This window comes from Nansenia antarctica (genome assembly GCF_963989245.1).
Source record: "Nansenia antarctica genome assembly, chromosome: 4".
Classification (NCBI taxonomy): Eukaryota; Metazoa; Chordata; class Actinopteri; order Argentiniformes; family Microstomatidae; genus Nansenia; species Nansenia antarctica.
In genome coordinates, this window is record NC_137689.1 from 10,423,879 (window position 1) to 10,438,588 (window position 14,710).

General features: G+C 47.0%; 1 protein-coding gene across 1 annotated transcript in view; it reads left to right on the forward strand.

Annotated features, from left to right (window-relative positions):
• tshz3b (teashirt zinc finger homeobox 3b) overlaps positions 1 to 13,498 on the forward strand; it is a gene marked incomplete at both ends in the record, with an annotated part of 37,864 nt that extends 24,366 nt beyond the window's left edge. The window contains one exon of the mRNA XM_080528315.1: positions 10,107 to 13,498. Within this exon, the coding sequence (XP_080384441.1) occupies positions 10,107 to 13,498 (3,392 nt within the window). The remainder of the gene's footprint in view (positions 1 to 10,106) is intronic.
• Between the last annotated feature and the right edge of the window lie 1,212 nt (positions 13,499 to 14,710).

Sequence of the window (14,710 nt, forward strand, 5' to 3'; positions counted from 1 at the left end):
GAGCTAAGTTCCTCCCGGGCCACAGCCGAGTAGGTCAAATGACATCTTTTGATCAGGGCTGTCCAAAGAGATCAGAGGAGACTGGCAGGTAATGGATATCCAGTGACACAGCGAATCTAGAGCAGGGGACGGGAGCGCGGCGCGGTGCCTCAACCGAGCAGGGCCTGCCATCCCCCCATTAGGAGTGCTCTCTTCCAGGGGACGGCGGACTCACGTCTCCCACAGACGGCCTAAATCAGAAGCTCTTCAGGCTGGGTATTACGGGCTTGGAAATAGCTATTATTTCCTCGCTAACGTTGTTGTTAGAGCGTGTGTGTGCAGAAGTGGGTGGTGGGTGGTGGGTGGTGTTGGTGTGTGTGTGCGCGCGTGTGCGTGTCTGTCTGTGTGTGTGTTTGCCAGCGTACGTGTTTGTGTTATATACCCTCCTCTACGTCATTGTATTTTCTGTTTCGTCTGATCTGTATCATGCTTGTCATTTGTGTGTGTGTGTGCGTGTGTGCATCTGTATGCATACACACACACACACACACACACACACACACACACACAGAGAGAGACAGACAGACACAGACACACACAGACACGCACACACACACACACAAAGACACAGACAGACACGCAGGCACACGTGCGCGCACACACACACACACACACACACACACACACACACAGACACACACACACATTTTGTGGCAGTACAGCAAGGCCCCAGGGATCACAGCAAGCCAGCTCTGTTCTCTCCCATTACCCAGCCAGCCTCTCTAATGGGAGACTGACACAGTCCTGTGATTCTGTGTGTGGGACTGGAGCTGAGAGGGGGAGGCAGGGAACGATAGAACACAGAGAGAGAGAGAGGGGGAGGCAGGGAACGATAGAACACAGAGAGAGAGAGAGAGAGAGAGAGAGGGGGAGGCAGGGAAGTAGAGAGTACAGAAAGAGATGGAGAGAGAGAGGGGGGGAGGCGGGGAGGGAGAGAGCCGAGAAAGAGGGAGGCAGGCAGGGAGGGAGAGAACTCTCTCTCTCTATGGAATACATAGAGAGACAGTGTTTGTGTGTGTGTGTGTTTGTGGTGTGTGGGTGTGGGTGTGAGAGAGAGAGAGAGAGGGAGAGAGATAGAGAGAGAGTAAAGAATAGACCTCAGAAAAAGAGAAGGGAGAGGGGAGGGGCAACCGGGGAAGGATAGTGTCCTGAGAGGGAGAGAGGGAGCTGGGGAGGGATTGAATGCAGACAGAGAGAGAGAGAGAGAGAGAGAGAGAGAGAGAGAGAGAGAGAAAGAGAGAGAGCGCGAGAGAGAGAGAGAGAGAGAGAGAGAGAGAGAGAGAGAGAGAGAGAGAGAGAGGGAGAGAGAGAGAGAGAGAGAGAGCGACTGAAACAGATCCAAATGATAGACGGTGGAAATGATGTATCCGTTGCTCACCCCAGTCGTTCTCCCCCCTCCCTCCCTCCCTACCTCCCCCTTTCTCTCCCCCTTGGGAACGATGCGACTGTGACCTCTGGTTGCCCCGCACTTTAGGAATGTGACTGCTCCAAGTGGTGCACATCTGAATAACAAAGGGGGGAGCTGGCAGATAATTTGCTGAAGATCATCGTCTCTGCTTGATAATAGTGTGTGTGCTTGTGTGTGTATGTGTGTGTGTGTGTGTAGGGGTGTGTTTGTGTGTGTTTTTGTCTGTCTGTGTGTGGCAGTGGTGATGTCGTCGCACGGGCGTGACCCCACCCCACGTCCAAATGTCACGGGACGATTCTATTGGTTGCGCTCTCGTTTGGTTTGTCACAGCCTTTGAAGGATCGGAGGTTGGAGGGAGTCAATTACCATAACCCCAGGCTAAACCCAGTCATATACATGAGGTGTTTCTTTAGATACGATTGTGTTAGCTTTTCAATATTGATGATCGATGGTCCGATTGAATCTTTTTTACCTTGAAATGTCTGGCCAGTCAGTCAGTCCCTCCACAGAGCGGTGTGAGTGAGAGAAGGGTCAGGTGGAGGGTCAGTGTTATCAGTGCCAAAGGGCAGGATAGACCCCCCCCCCCCGTCTCTCTCTTTCCTCTCCTTTCCATTCCCCGAATCAGAACAGATACTTGCCATTCTGTTATTCCAAATGATTCTTACATGTTCCATGAAGTATTTTCTAGACTCTCGTCATTAGGTGGTCAGATAGTGATAGTGAAATGAGGATTGCAAGGATATTGGAGGATGTAGAGTGAATGAGGGTTGGGCCAGTGGATGGTTTTTACACCGGTAGAAATCCCGCCACACCGTCCATATCGTTATGTTGCCATTACACATTATATCTGCCAAATGCAGGAGATGGTGTTTATGAAACTAATAGAATGGCATATGTAATATGCAAGGCATGATCAGTAACACTGTGGAACATGTTTAGCCTGCTATGGTAGCCAGAGACAGAGAGAGAAGCTAGCAGCCAAGTAACTAGTGTGAAGTGACCTGTTGACTTGATTATGGCAGATCATTTGGTGTAAACATTATTCTTTTTTTAAACGACTGTCCCACTATGGCAACGGTTTGAATTAAAACCAAAAGACAAAGCTTGGGTCCTATAATAATCTTTTTTTTTTTTTTTAAAGAACTTACTTAATGTGTGTGGCCAGTTAGTTTCAAGTTTTTTCAAGTTTCAAGTTTTATTGTTATGTTACATTACAACATGTGTAAGAGAGTACAACTTGTAGGCTTCGGTTCCTGACATTGCAGCACAAGACAATAAGGCAATAAGCAAGATAAGTCAAGATAAAAAAACGGACAATAGTACAAGACATAAGTGACAAATCAGACAAATAAGGATACAACAATAAGACAGGATACATGTTAAAGAAGTAGTGGCTAGTCTTATGTAGACAAAAAAGAGAAGCATTTACAAAATGTAATTCAACATGAACTGCCCAAAGCACATGACAGGATACTACCTCAATTACTTTTGTTAATCGAATAGGTCATTAGATTTGGTGAATCTAGTGCCGTCGACTGGTACACTCAAAGTCTGGGTGCCTCGTTTGAGGATACCTTTTTTCTTCTTTTTTTTCTTACGGTATCACCGGCGTAGCAGCTCATTTGGTGTGACCATGTACACTGGTGTGAAATTCTGATACCGGCACAAGCCAAGTGTGGATAATAGGCCTCTATTCATCGCTATTTTCAGCATATTATTGTGGGTGTTATCTCTCTCTCCTCCGTGTGTGAGTGTTGTAATTGTGAGTCGTGGACTGACTGACGTACCCCGACTCTAATGATTTCTATGTATTCCTCCGCTGTTTGCTAGTGTCTTATAGCACATCATTTACCTTAAAAAACAGGTCCTCCTCTGTCACCTATGCCAAGCGGGGTAACAATGCCCCTTGTCTCTTCTGCCTAAACTTCTCTCTGTGAGCTCTCGTTTTTTTAGAGACAAGTCTGTTCAGATGTGTGTTTAGTCGGACTCGTGTTATTCTAAGCCCTGGTGTAATTATGAGGAACACGGCTCCCTGTGTCAGCTCTTTAATGCATGTGTCCAACGTTGAAGGACTCGACCACGAACATCTGACATGTGGTTGTAGTCGTGTTAAGCGTCATAAAGATGGGAATTCTTCTGGCGGGTTTGCTAATCCAAATAAGTACAAAACAGATTCAATAGCGGCTTCTTGTCAGCGGGGCGGTTGTTTAAGTGTTTGTTCATAGGCGGGAATGCCCCAACGAACACTGTTTTTTTATCCCTAAAACATCTTAGTCAGCAGCTCCAGCACAATGCTGCGCCGCGTCTCTCTTTGAAGAAAACAACACGGAACATTTAGGTTTCTCGAATTTGGTAGGAGCTACCTGTACAACCACCCCCTCACCCTCCCTGCTGGCCTCCATCCTGAGGTGAGGGTGGGGCCTCTCATTTGTTCATTTGTGAACGCTTCAGGGCCCCAGCTCTTGGCACCTGAGTGTCAACACCTTGTCGGGAAGGGGGGGGGGGGTAACCTGGCGAAGGCGGCTGCCGCGGCCTGGGCAGGAAGTACAGGCGCCCGGAGCCTGGCGGTGCGGCGTGTAAATACGCTGTCAGCCCGCTCTCCAGCTGAGTGGCATGAGCAGCCGATTAGCCGCGCTCTCACCGGTGTTTATGCATAATCTCACAGTTCCACTGTGCTCTCTCTCTCTCTCTCTCTCCGACGCCGCTCCAGACTCGCGTTACCTAACTTGTTCAATCTCCACCTAGTACTGTACAACCTCGCTCCTAGCGTAAGCTCCGCCTCGTCATAGCGCTCTGACGCGACCCGGCCAAGCCTGCACAATGAATACGCAAATGTTACCAAATGAGTTCTTTTTTTTGAAGGTGCTTTTTGATTGTTAGGCCTATCTCTGTGTTATGTTGTTATCTTTGTTTTAATTTTTATTTCTTTATTTTTTAGGCATTTTCTTTCTCTTTGGCTATCTTTTTTCTCTTTCTCTCTCTCTCTCCCCCTTGTCTTTGTCTTCCTCTCTATTTTTCCTGTCTCTGTCTCTCATTCTGTCCCTCACTCTCTTCACTCTCTCACTCACTCATTGCTCTTTTAATCCATCTCAATAGGCCCAGTGGTCACGGGGCTGTACAGGGCCGGTGGTGGGGCTGGTTAAAGGCAGAGCGTTTACGTAGCGTAGCCTTGGAGAGCGTGCTCCATTCGTCAGGCGTCTGGGTCGATGGGGCGTCTCTCTGGGATCGATGGCACGCCTCTACCATCTCTCGCTCTCAGCCAGCTATGCTTCTATAGCCACCTCCCCGCTAGGACTGTACCACACACACACACACACACTCACACGCACACACACACACACACACACCTACACACACACACACACACACACACACGCACACTCATTGCCTCCCCACCAATTTGTCTGTGCATGTCAGATCACAATAATTAAGCATTATTGATCTCAGATTCAATTAAGTTCATTAACGCAGGTCATGGGAGAGGCAAGTGGAGAGAGAGAGGGTATAGGATCCCATCAGAGCAGGATCTGCTGGGGAGGGGAGGGACCGGCTACGGCGCTATTATCTCATATTCTCCCCTACCACACACACACACAGGGAGGATGTCAGCTTTAGGCTACAAACCGTTTTTCCCTCTAATGATATCACATACAGTAGCAGATCCTGCCATATTAGAGCCTGCTACCTCACATTATGAATGTGAGACGTGATGCTATTTATAGTAGGATTCATTACCTACAGCTAAGCCTCCTCCTTCCCTCCTCACCTCTATGTCGACGCCTTACAGACACGCAGGGAACCTGTAGCTTATAGGCTTTTCAGATGTTCACTTAGTGGAAAACAAAGTGGACAAACAACGTGTTTTTTATTGGACTCTCGTGATGTTCTCTGCCATTTTTTTTTTTTGCAGTAGGAAATGTTTCCCATGGCGCTGGCCTCGGAAAAAGAGACAGCCTCTAACAAAGTCTCTCTCATCTCGAAGCCATGAAATTCATCCCGTGGTCTGACTGGTACTGTCCTTCAAATCAGAGAATGATACTGTTCTATTTGTGAAACTGATGAAGGCATGTGACTACAGACCTCACAGAGAGAGAGACACACACACACACACACACACACACACACACACACACACTACACAAGTCCTAATTCACACTCTCTGCGAAATACTAATGAGCGTCGCTGCAAATAAGATTACTCCCTTTACAACCGATGAATGCGTTCATACCAGCCGTCCGTAACAAAAGAGTTGCGAGTGTCTGCGGCTCTACGGCTCTGCAGCGGCATCAGATGCTTTGTTTCTATTTCTGACGCACCCAATAATATCTCATTGGTCCACATAATTTTCAGTTTCATGCCGTCTGTCGCTCAACAAGTCTTTCCTGTCAAACCAAAACAATTGGTATACATTTCTTCACAAGAATCCTTTCATCGAAATGTTCTAAAAGACACCACGTGGCAGGCCAGAATTCTAAATGTTGCAGATACTGTATGCTCTTCCAATTTATTTGGATAATTCTGTAGGCTTGCGTCAGTGTGTAGCCGTTAGCAGTTGAACTTGCCTAGGAGACATGACTGAATGGATCTGAAGTTAGATAGCAACTAAAGCAGGAAGAGAGAGCTCCCTCCCTTCCGATTGGTTCTCGTTTGTTTTTAGATTTTATTGCTGCGATGCCCGACAATCATGTCTGAACAGTGAACGCTGCGCCTCTGCTGCTTTTCTGAGCTGCTCACTCGCATCGTGAGATGTTTGAATGAGGACTAACACACAGACAAACACACACACACACACACATACACACACACACACACATACACGCACGGACGCACATACAGACACACACACACATACACACACACACACACATACACACACACACACACACACACACACACACACACACACACACACACACACACACACACACACACACACACACACACACACACAGACACACACAGAGAGAGAGAGAGTCCTACATTCCACAGATGTACTCATAAACAGATCTGTAAACACACAGTAATAGATTGCCTGTGTGGATGATTTGCCTGTGAAGTGATTATGTAATGATGATGAACTGTTTCCTGACAGTTCTTCTTTTTTTTTTCTAGAGTGAATTTTCAAAGTTACAGTGTAGTCAGGCAATATTTTCCTTTTATGGAAATGTTTCTTCATAATACTTGTTTAAATACATTTGCTATTGAGCTACAACAGCAAGTCATGTTGATCAAACACGAGTTGATCATTTAGATTTCACTCCCAGTTGGGAGTTTAGAATCGAAATACAGAAATGAAAGTTGTTTGTCAATAGCCCCTTCTGGTGATGTGAAGTCTGGGTCAAGCTCAGTATTTAAATTTGATTAGATTCTTATATAAAACATCATTTTATTATTCTGAAACAGGGCTACATTATAGGTTTAATCCTGGATTGTCTAGATATGGAACAACTATTGGATACAGATGAATTAGGCTAGCTACAGTATCTCCACACGTAAAATAATCTCCCAGCCTTCCCTGGGTCCCCATCCCCAAAGCACGCTTCCCTCCTCCATTTCAAAGAGGCGCTCTCAATGGGTCTGCTCTCTTAATATCCTACACAAAATGAGATCAAACTCCTCTTCTTCTCTGCTGCCAATTAATTTCTGAGGTTATTTTCACTCTCTCTCTCTCCCTCCTTCCCCACCCCAGCCCGTTTTCTAATTAAAAGAGCACCTGTGTGGCGCGTTTGGCCTGGCCTGCACCAGTGGCCAGAGAGGGCCCAGGGCTGCTAACTCAATATTGGAACACACATCCACGGTCACTTTAGGGGCCCAGCGGCCTGGCCCGGGTCCAGAGGACTGTGGGATGCTCCCTGTGTGGCCAGCTCAGTTTTGAGGGCTTTCCAAGACCTTCCTCCTCCTCTGTCTCCCGCCCTGTCTCTCTCCACACACACACACACACACACACACACACACACACACACACACACACACACACACACACACACACACACACACACACACACATACACACACACATACACACACACCCCCCACACACACTTTCCTCCCTCCCTCCTACTTCCACATGTATTCCCATATTTCTTTCTGTGTACTCTCTAAACATTGAGATTAGGTAATACTATTGCATATGTTCTTGTGTTTTCCCCCATAGCCTAATATAACAGGCACAAACCAGACATTCACAAACAAGGAACACTCTCTCTCTCTCTCCCTAAAATCTCTCTCACCATGTTGGTATTGGTCTTGCCAAGTTCAGGTCAAGGTTAGTGCTTTTCATTGGGCCTGTTTGTTCAAAATGGTTTGCTACAGAGATATCTCTCTTTTCTGTTTTGTTTGGGCTTTGTATTTTCAGTGACACGTTTTAATTAGGCTACATAAAACCATCCGAGTAATTATGTTTCAGGTTGACTCTACATTTACATTTGATGTGGTAGCATGGTTTTACTCTGAATTTATAGGCTCTCTCCCACCCTTATGTCTCTCTTTTTTCAGTGAGTGGTTTAATTACGTATAACAGCTTTCAGTCGAGGTTGTATTTTGAGGAAGGAGATTTCACTTGGGTGTTTGGCCTTGATGTGAGCGCTGTTCTGACTGCTTCCTGAGCGAAGGCATTGTTCTCTTAAACAGCTGTCGTTTTGGCTGATTCAGAACAGATGGCAGTCTGCATGCACATGTGTGTGCGTATGTGTGCGTGTGTGCGTGCGTGTGTGTGTGTGTACTGTATGATCAGGGTGGGCTGTTGAGTTATGTGTGATATTGAATTACATATTTAGATATCCAGCCCTTTGTTGTGGTTTCAGTTGTGTTTTTCTCGAAGCTGAGCTTGGCTCAATCTTAATAAAACGGCAGGTCTCTAAAACGCGTAATATCATATTGAAATGTGCACTGGATGTGCTTACGGCACAGATGCGATCATGGGTTCGTACAAGGTCCTTTAAGTGCTCAAAGTACTTGAATTTGACTTGCTCGTGTCTGTCAGAACCCTGAATCCAGTTGATAGTAATTCACTATGTTAAATATCATGTGATAAGATTCCATATTGATGTGTTCTGACTGTGAGATTGAAAACGAAAGGAGTCTTGTTCACTCGATTCAGCACAGAGACTGCCTAGAGGCACAGCGTTTTTTCTTTTCCACCGCAGAGCTACGACCCAGAGCTTAGTGTCTAAGTGCATCTGTTTATCCCCTGGCATCGCGTCACACTGCCAAAAGCAACAAAATGAGCGGCCCGACAATGACAGAGACTTTCCCTGTGTCTATGTGCTGATGCAGTGCTCACACCTTCACCACCGCTCAGAGATACAAGTCTGCAGTAAATACCGCTGAAGCGTGTTGTGTGACATGGCTGGCAGATCCTGTAGGTACTCTAGCTACCCAATCTCATATTTGCCATATGCAAGTCTACCTTTTCAATAGGCTGTCAAGGCTCTCAGAATAATAAGTTGTAGATACTTTATGTTTATTCAACTTTTGCAGCTTTCTTTCTCTTTTTGTTTCTGGAAGGAATAGTAAGGTCATATATAAGAGATTGTGGGTAGTTAATGGGTAGTTAACCCTTTTTTTGGCAGGACTATATTGTCTCTTACGGTGATGATGTTTAAATCATTCGTTTGTATGACCTTAAACAGTAGTTAATTATGTTTGAATGTGTGTACCGTCAGACCCGGCTCAGTGTTTTCCAAGGTTTGCATACCTTGGCCAAATGACTGATGCACAGCTACAATGAGGAATGCTAGGAATTAGCCTAATGTTTTTTGCACTCTCCGCTTGTGTTACAGCTCACTGTGTTATAGCACACTGTTTTCAGATAGCCTTAATCATAAAAAGATTAGAGTAGATACAGTAGAAAGAAAGGTTTTGGTTTTTATATAGCCATCTCACTGCTATCCACATTATTGTATATTGTTTTAAACAGGAGGGATTTGAACTAAACTGAAAATAAACTGTAATAACTCTAAACTTTCTAATCTCTCGTAATTGAAGCAAATGGGTTTTGTGCGGTGAGATTTGTAGTTGGAAACGTACATACATTGATTTTTATTTACGAGGAGGCAAGCTTGTGCCGTGTAATGAGTGAGAATACATGCTTAATTTAAATGGTGAGTGTGTCTGTTAGGAAATGCATTAGAGTCTGGAGAAGAAGCGAAAGACATATTAATTGACAGACAGGAACTGCTGTCTCGGAGGTTGATACAAGTAATTTATTACTTCAGAAACGAATGCCACCTCCAGAATGTGCTTCATTAATTTCAAATTTAGTTTTAATTTCAAGCTGTTGCCCCTTGAGAGGAATAAGGTGGCAAGTTCTGTTTGAAGAGATTTTCTTTTCCCTCTCCCTCTTCTCTGTCCCTGTCTTTCTCTCATTCTCTGCAGTAAAGAACAAAGGGGCGGTGGTTGGGGGCTGCAACTTTATTCCAATTTGAAAACAATGTAAATGCAAGAGGGAAGTTGAAATGGAATTACAGCAACAGTTTATGATATGAAGCATTATGTCTGTGATTGCTTTGTCTCTGTGAAATGGAAGAAAATTCCAATACCGTGTATTTCTATAAGCTGTCTGTTTTTCAAGGCATTGCAAGAATGCAGAATTGGACATCTTCTTCAGTTGTGGTAATAACTCTCTCTCTCTCTCTCTCTCTCTCTCTCTGTGCTCCAGCGTATGTGCCTGAAGATCTGAAGGAGGCTGCCCTGCTAGATGAGGACCTGGAGGGAGATGACTCCACCGCTGAGGAGGAGCCGGCGGTCAAGCACATGTGCCAGGACAAGGACTTCCTTCTCAAAGACCAGCCTGGGTTCCACGACTCCCCTGTGGCCGACTTCTCCGGCCACGAAATGGACAGCGAGTCTCACCTAAGCGAGTCCAGCGACCGCATGTCAGACTTTGAGAGTGCCTCCATCAAAAACGAGGAGGAGGTGACCCTCAAGGAGCCCCTGGCCTCCTTGTCATCGTCCTCCATCATGATGGCCGCTACCACAGCCACTGCCAACGAGAACGCCATCGCCGCCACCACCGGGCCAGACAGCCTGGAGCAGATGAAGGCCATTTATACCAGCTTCCTGACCAACTCCTACTGGTCCTCCCTGAACCTCAACCTCACCCAGCCGCCCGTTGCCGAGAAGCCGCCGCGCAGCCACAGCAGCAGTAGCAGCAGCAGTAGCACTAGCAGCAGCTGCGGGGGCAACGGGGGCAACGGGTACGACTGGCATCAGTCGGCCGTGGCCAAGACACTCCAGCAGGTCTCTCAGAACCAGAACCGGCTCATTCACCCGGCCGCAGAGACCAACCTCTTCAGCACCGTGCAGCTCTACCGCCAGAGCACCAAGCTCTACGGCTCCATCTTCACTGGCGCCAGCAAGTTCCGTTGCAAGGACTGTAGCAGCGCCTACGACACCCTGGTGGAGCTGACGGTACACATGAATGAGACCGGCCACTACCGCGACGACAACCATGAGACCGACAGCGACGGCACCAAACGCTGGTCCAAGCCCCGCAAACGCTCCCTCCTGGAGATGGAGGGGAAAGAAGATGCTCAGAAAGTCCTGAAGTGCATGTACTGCGGCCACTCCTTTGAGTCTCTACAAGACCTCAGTGTCCACATGATAAAGACGAAACACTACCAGAAAGTGCCTCTGAAGGAGCCAGTGACTCCTGTGGCAGCAAAGATCATCTCCTCGGCCCGGAAGAGAGCCCCCATCGAGCTAGACCTTCCCAGTTCCCCAGACTCCAATGGCGGCACCCCCAAACCCAATGACCCCAACAACCACCTTCACAAGACGTCCAACCCCTACATCACGCCTAACAACCGCTACGGCCACCAGAACGGAGCCAGCTATGCATGGCAGTTTGAGTCCCGGAAGTCCCAGATCCTGAAATGCATGGAGTGTGGCAGCTCCCACGATACTCTGCAGGAGCTTACGGCACACATGATGGTGACTGGACACTTCATCAAAGTCACCAACTCTGCCATAAAGAAGGGCAAGCCCATCATGGAGTCTCCCCCAACACCCATCCCCACCACCATCTCTGCAACCGAGGAGAAGTTTCAGTCAGTGCCACTGGCTGCCACAGCGTTCTCCCCCCCTCCTCCTCCTGTACCTCCTCCATCGAGTATCTCCCCTGTCATGGCTGTTGAGATAAAGAAGGAGGAGAAGGAGGAGGAGTGTACAAAGGAAACCACTAACCACAGCAAAGAGAAGAAGACGGGAGAAGATGAGGCAGAGGAGAAATTTGATATCTCCTCAAAGTATTCCTACTTGACTGAAGAGGATCTGGAGGAGAGCCCTAAGGGAGGGTTCGACATCCTTAAGTCCCTGGAGAACACAGTGACTTCAGCCATCAACAAAGCCCAGAATGGGGCTCCCAGCTGGGGGGGCTATCCCAGCATCCACGCCGCCTACCAGCTACCAAACATCATGAAGCTCTCCCTTGGCAACTCAGGGAAGAGCTCAGCTCTGAAGTACATGTTTCCTGGAGCGGATATTCTGTCCCCGGGCAAGAACCAACCTCTGATTTCCCCGCCCACCCGCCAGACCTCGCCTCACCCCAAAAATAACTTCCATGCCATGGAGGAGTTGGTGAAGAAGGTGACAGAGAAAGTCGCCAGGGTGGAGGAGAAGATGCGGGATACACCCAGCGTGAGAGTGTCCCCACTGAGGCGCACCACACCCTCCCCCTGTAGCAGTGAGGCTGGGGATTCAGCCAGGGGGGAATCCCCCAAAGAGAGGAGAGGAGCTAAAACCCCAGAGAGTATTGGTGGGGGAAGCCACAAAGACTCTAACGGTGACACCAATATGAAGGAGACACTTGAGAATGGGAGAGATTCTGCTGTGAAATCCCCTATCTCAGCCCTCTGTGGCAGCACAGCGATCATAACAGACCATCCGCCAGAGCAGCCCTTCGTCAACCCTCTAAGTGCGCTTCAATCTGTGATGAACGTCCACTTGGGCAAGGCAGCCAAGCCCGCTCTGCCGTCCCTGGACCCCATGAGCATGCTCTTCAAGATGAGCAACAGTCTAGCAGAGAAAGCCGCTGTCGCCGCTTCAACACCGGCTCAGACCAAAAAGAATAACGAGCACTTGGACCGCTACTTCTACCACGTCAACAACGACCAGCCCATAGATCTGACCAAAGGCAAGAATGAGAAGAGTAGCTCTCTGGGATCGGCTGCCCTCTCGTCATCCACGTCAACGCCGTCCTCTGTCTCCCCCTCCTCGACAGTGACCATGGCAAAGGCTTCGTCCGCTGTGGCATCGTTCATGTCCAACTCCCCACTTCGTGAAAACGCCCTGTCCGACATCTCAGATATGCTGAGAAACCTCACAGAGAGTCAAGCCTCCAAGTCCTCCACTCCCACCAGCCTGTCAGAACGATCTGACATAGATGGGTGCATCCTAGAGGATTCTGACGAGATCTCCCCGGCCCAGAAACGCAAAGGCCGACAATCCAACTGGAACCCCCAACACCTGCTCATCCTTCAGGCCCAGTTCGCCACCAGTCTCCGGCTGACGGGTGATGGGAAGTACGTCATGTCAGACCTGAGCCCCCAGGAGAGGATGCACATCTCACGGTTCACTGGCCTCTCCATGACCACCATCAGCCACTGGTTGGCCAACGTTAAGTACCAGCTGAGGAGAACCGGCGGGACCAAGTTCCTCAAGAACCTGGACTCGGGCCATCCAGTGTTCTTCTGCAGCGACTGTGCTTCTCAGATCCGATCCCCGTCCACTTACGTCAGCCACTTGGAATCTCACCTGGGCTTCCGGCTTAGAGACCTGGCCAAACTGTCTGGAGACCAACTTGTCAGCCAGATCTCACGTCACACCAAAGGCCTGTCCGAAAAACTGCTCTCCAACCACCCCCATTCCCTCTCCCACACTCACACCTTGTCGCCCTCTCCGGACGAGGACGGTACCAGCAGCACGTACCAGTGCAAGCTCTGCAACCGGACTTTTGCAAGCAAGCACGCGGTCAAGCTCCATCTGAGCAAGACTCATGGGAAATCCCCGGAGGACCACCTTATGTATGTGTGTGAGCTAGAGAAACAGTAGCACTAGCTGTGGACACATGCTGCACTCTCTCTCACTTTCTCTCTCTCTCTCTCTCTCTCTCTCTCTCTCTCTCTCTCTCTCTCTCTCTCTCTCTCTCTCTCTTTGTCTCTCTTAAGCCTTTCACAGACATTTCTTTCAAAAAAGGACTAAAGATATTAAGTGATGAAACTGCACAAAGATGCCATACAACTACTGTTTAGTTTCGGCACATGTTTTTTTTTATTTTCTCTTTGGTAGACTCATTCTGGCCCAAGAAGCTTTTGTTTATTTGTGTTTAATGCTCTCCTTTTGAAAAAGCAGTACTTTTCAAATTGTGCAGTGTTGAAGAAAGAGGTGCTTTTATCAGAGATAAAACATATGAAGGTTTTAAAAAAATATTTAAAAATGAAGTGGTATGTATTTGAAAAGTTGTGTAAATTGGATTTGGTTTCTTTATATTTTGGCATCCCTGAGGTGTGATAAGCTGCATGCATAAATGAAACAGTTTAGTTAAACATTTGGTAACTAAATCTGGTGCACTTTTCTTTTTTTCCCTCTCTGTCCCTCTCGCGCTCTCTTTTTGTTATTGTGATCTTTGTGTGCTGGTGTCAGCATCTGAAATTTAACCCTCTGAGTACGGCCAAGCACTTCTACACCTAATATCCAAAACCCCTATCAAAACGAAATATTTGAGATCGGAATTGATCAGGCTATTGTGTGGTTTGCAAGACGCACAATGAGAGTAACTTTGTCCATGTCCAACATTCAGTCTCTAAACATGCATTGTATGTGATGCAACAATTTAAATCTGAAGTCTTTTACTTTGTTTAATCAGGGGCCTTTAGGAATTCAGGTCTGTGTAAAAATGTATATAAAAACATATAAACTAGTTCCTGTCTAAATTATGCATCATTTTTATATTTTTAATTTAAGAGGAGTATGACTATCTACTGGTGCACAATATATGAAGACATTAATGAAATTGTTTTGCACAATAGTTTTATAAATATATTATTTAATCAAATGATATGAAAATAAGAGGGAAAAAATGACATAAATCTTTTATTTCCACCTCGTGCTCAAAGGGTTAAACCTCTAGTACAAGACAGTACATGTGCCGCTATTTGAACATTAAAAGATGAAAGGTTGTACAAAAGATGTTACTTTATGAAGTAATGAAGAATTTCACATGTAACCTCTTATTTATAAGCACTCTTGGTTGTTGTTTCATAT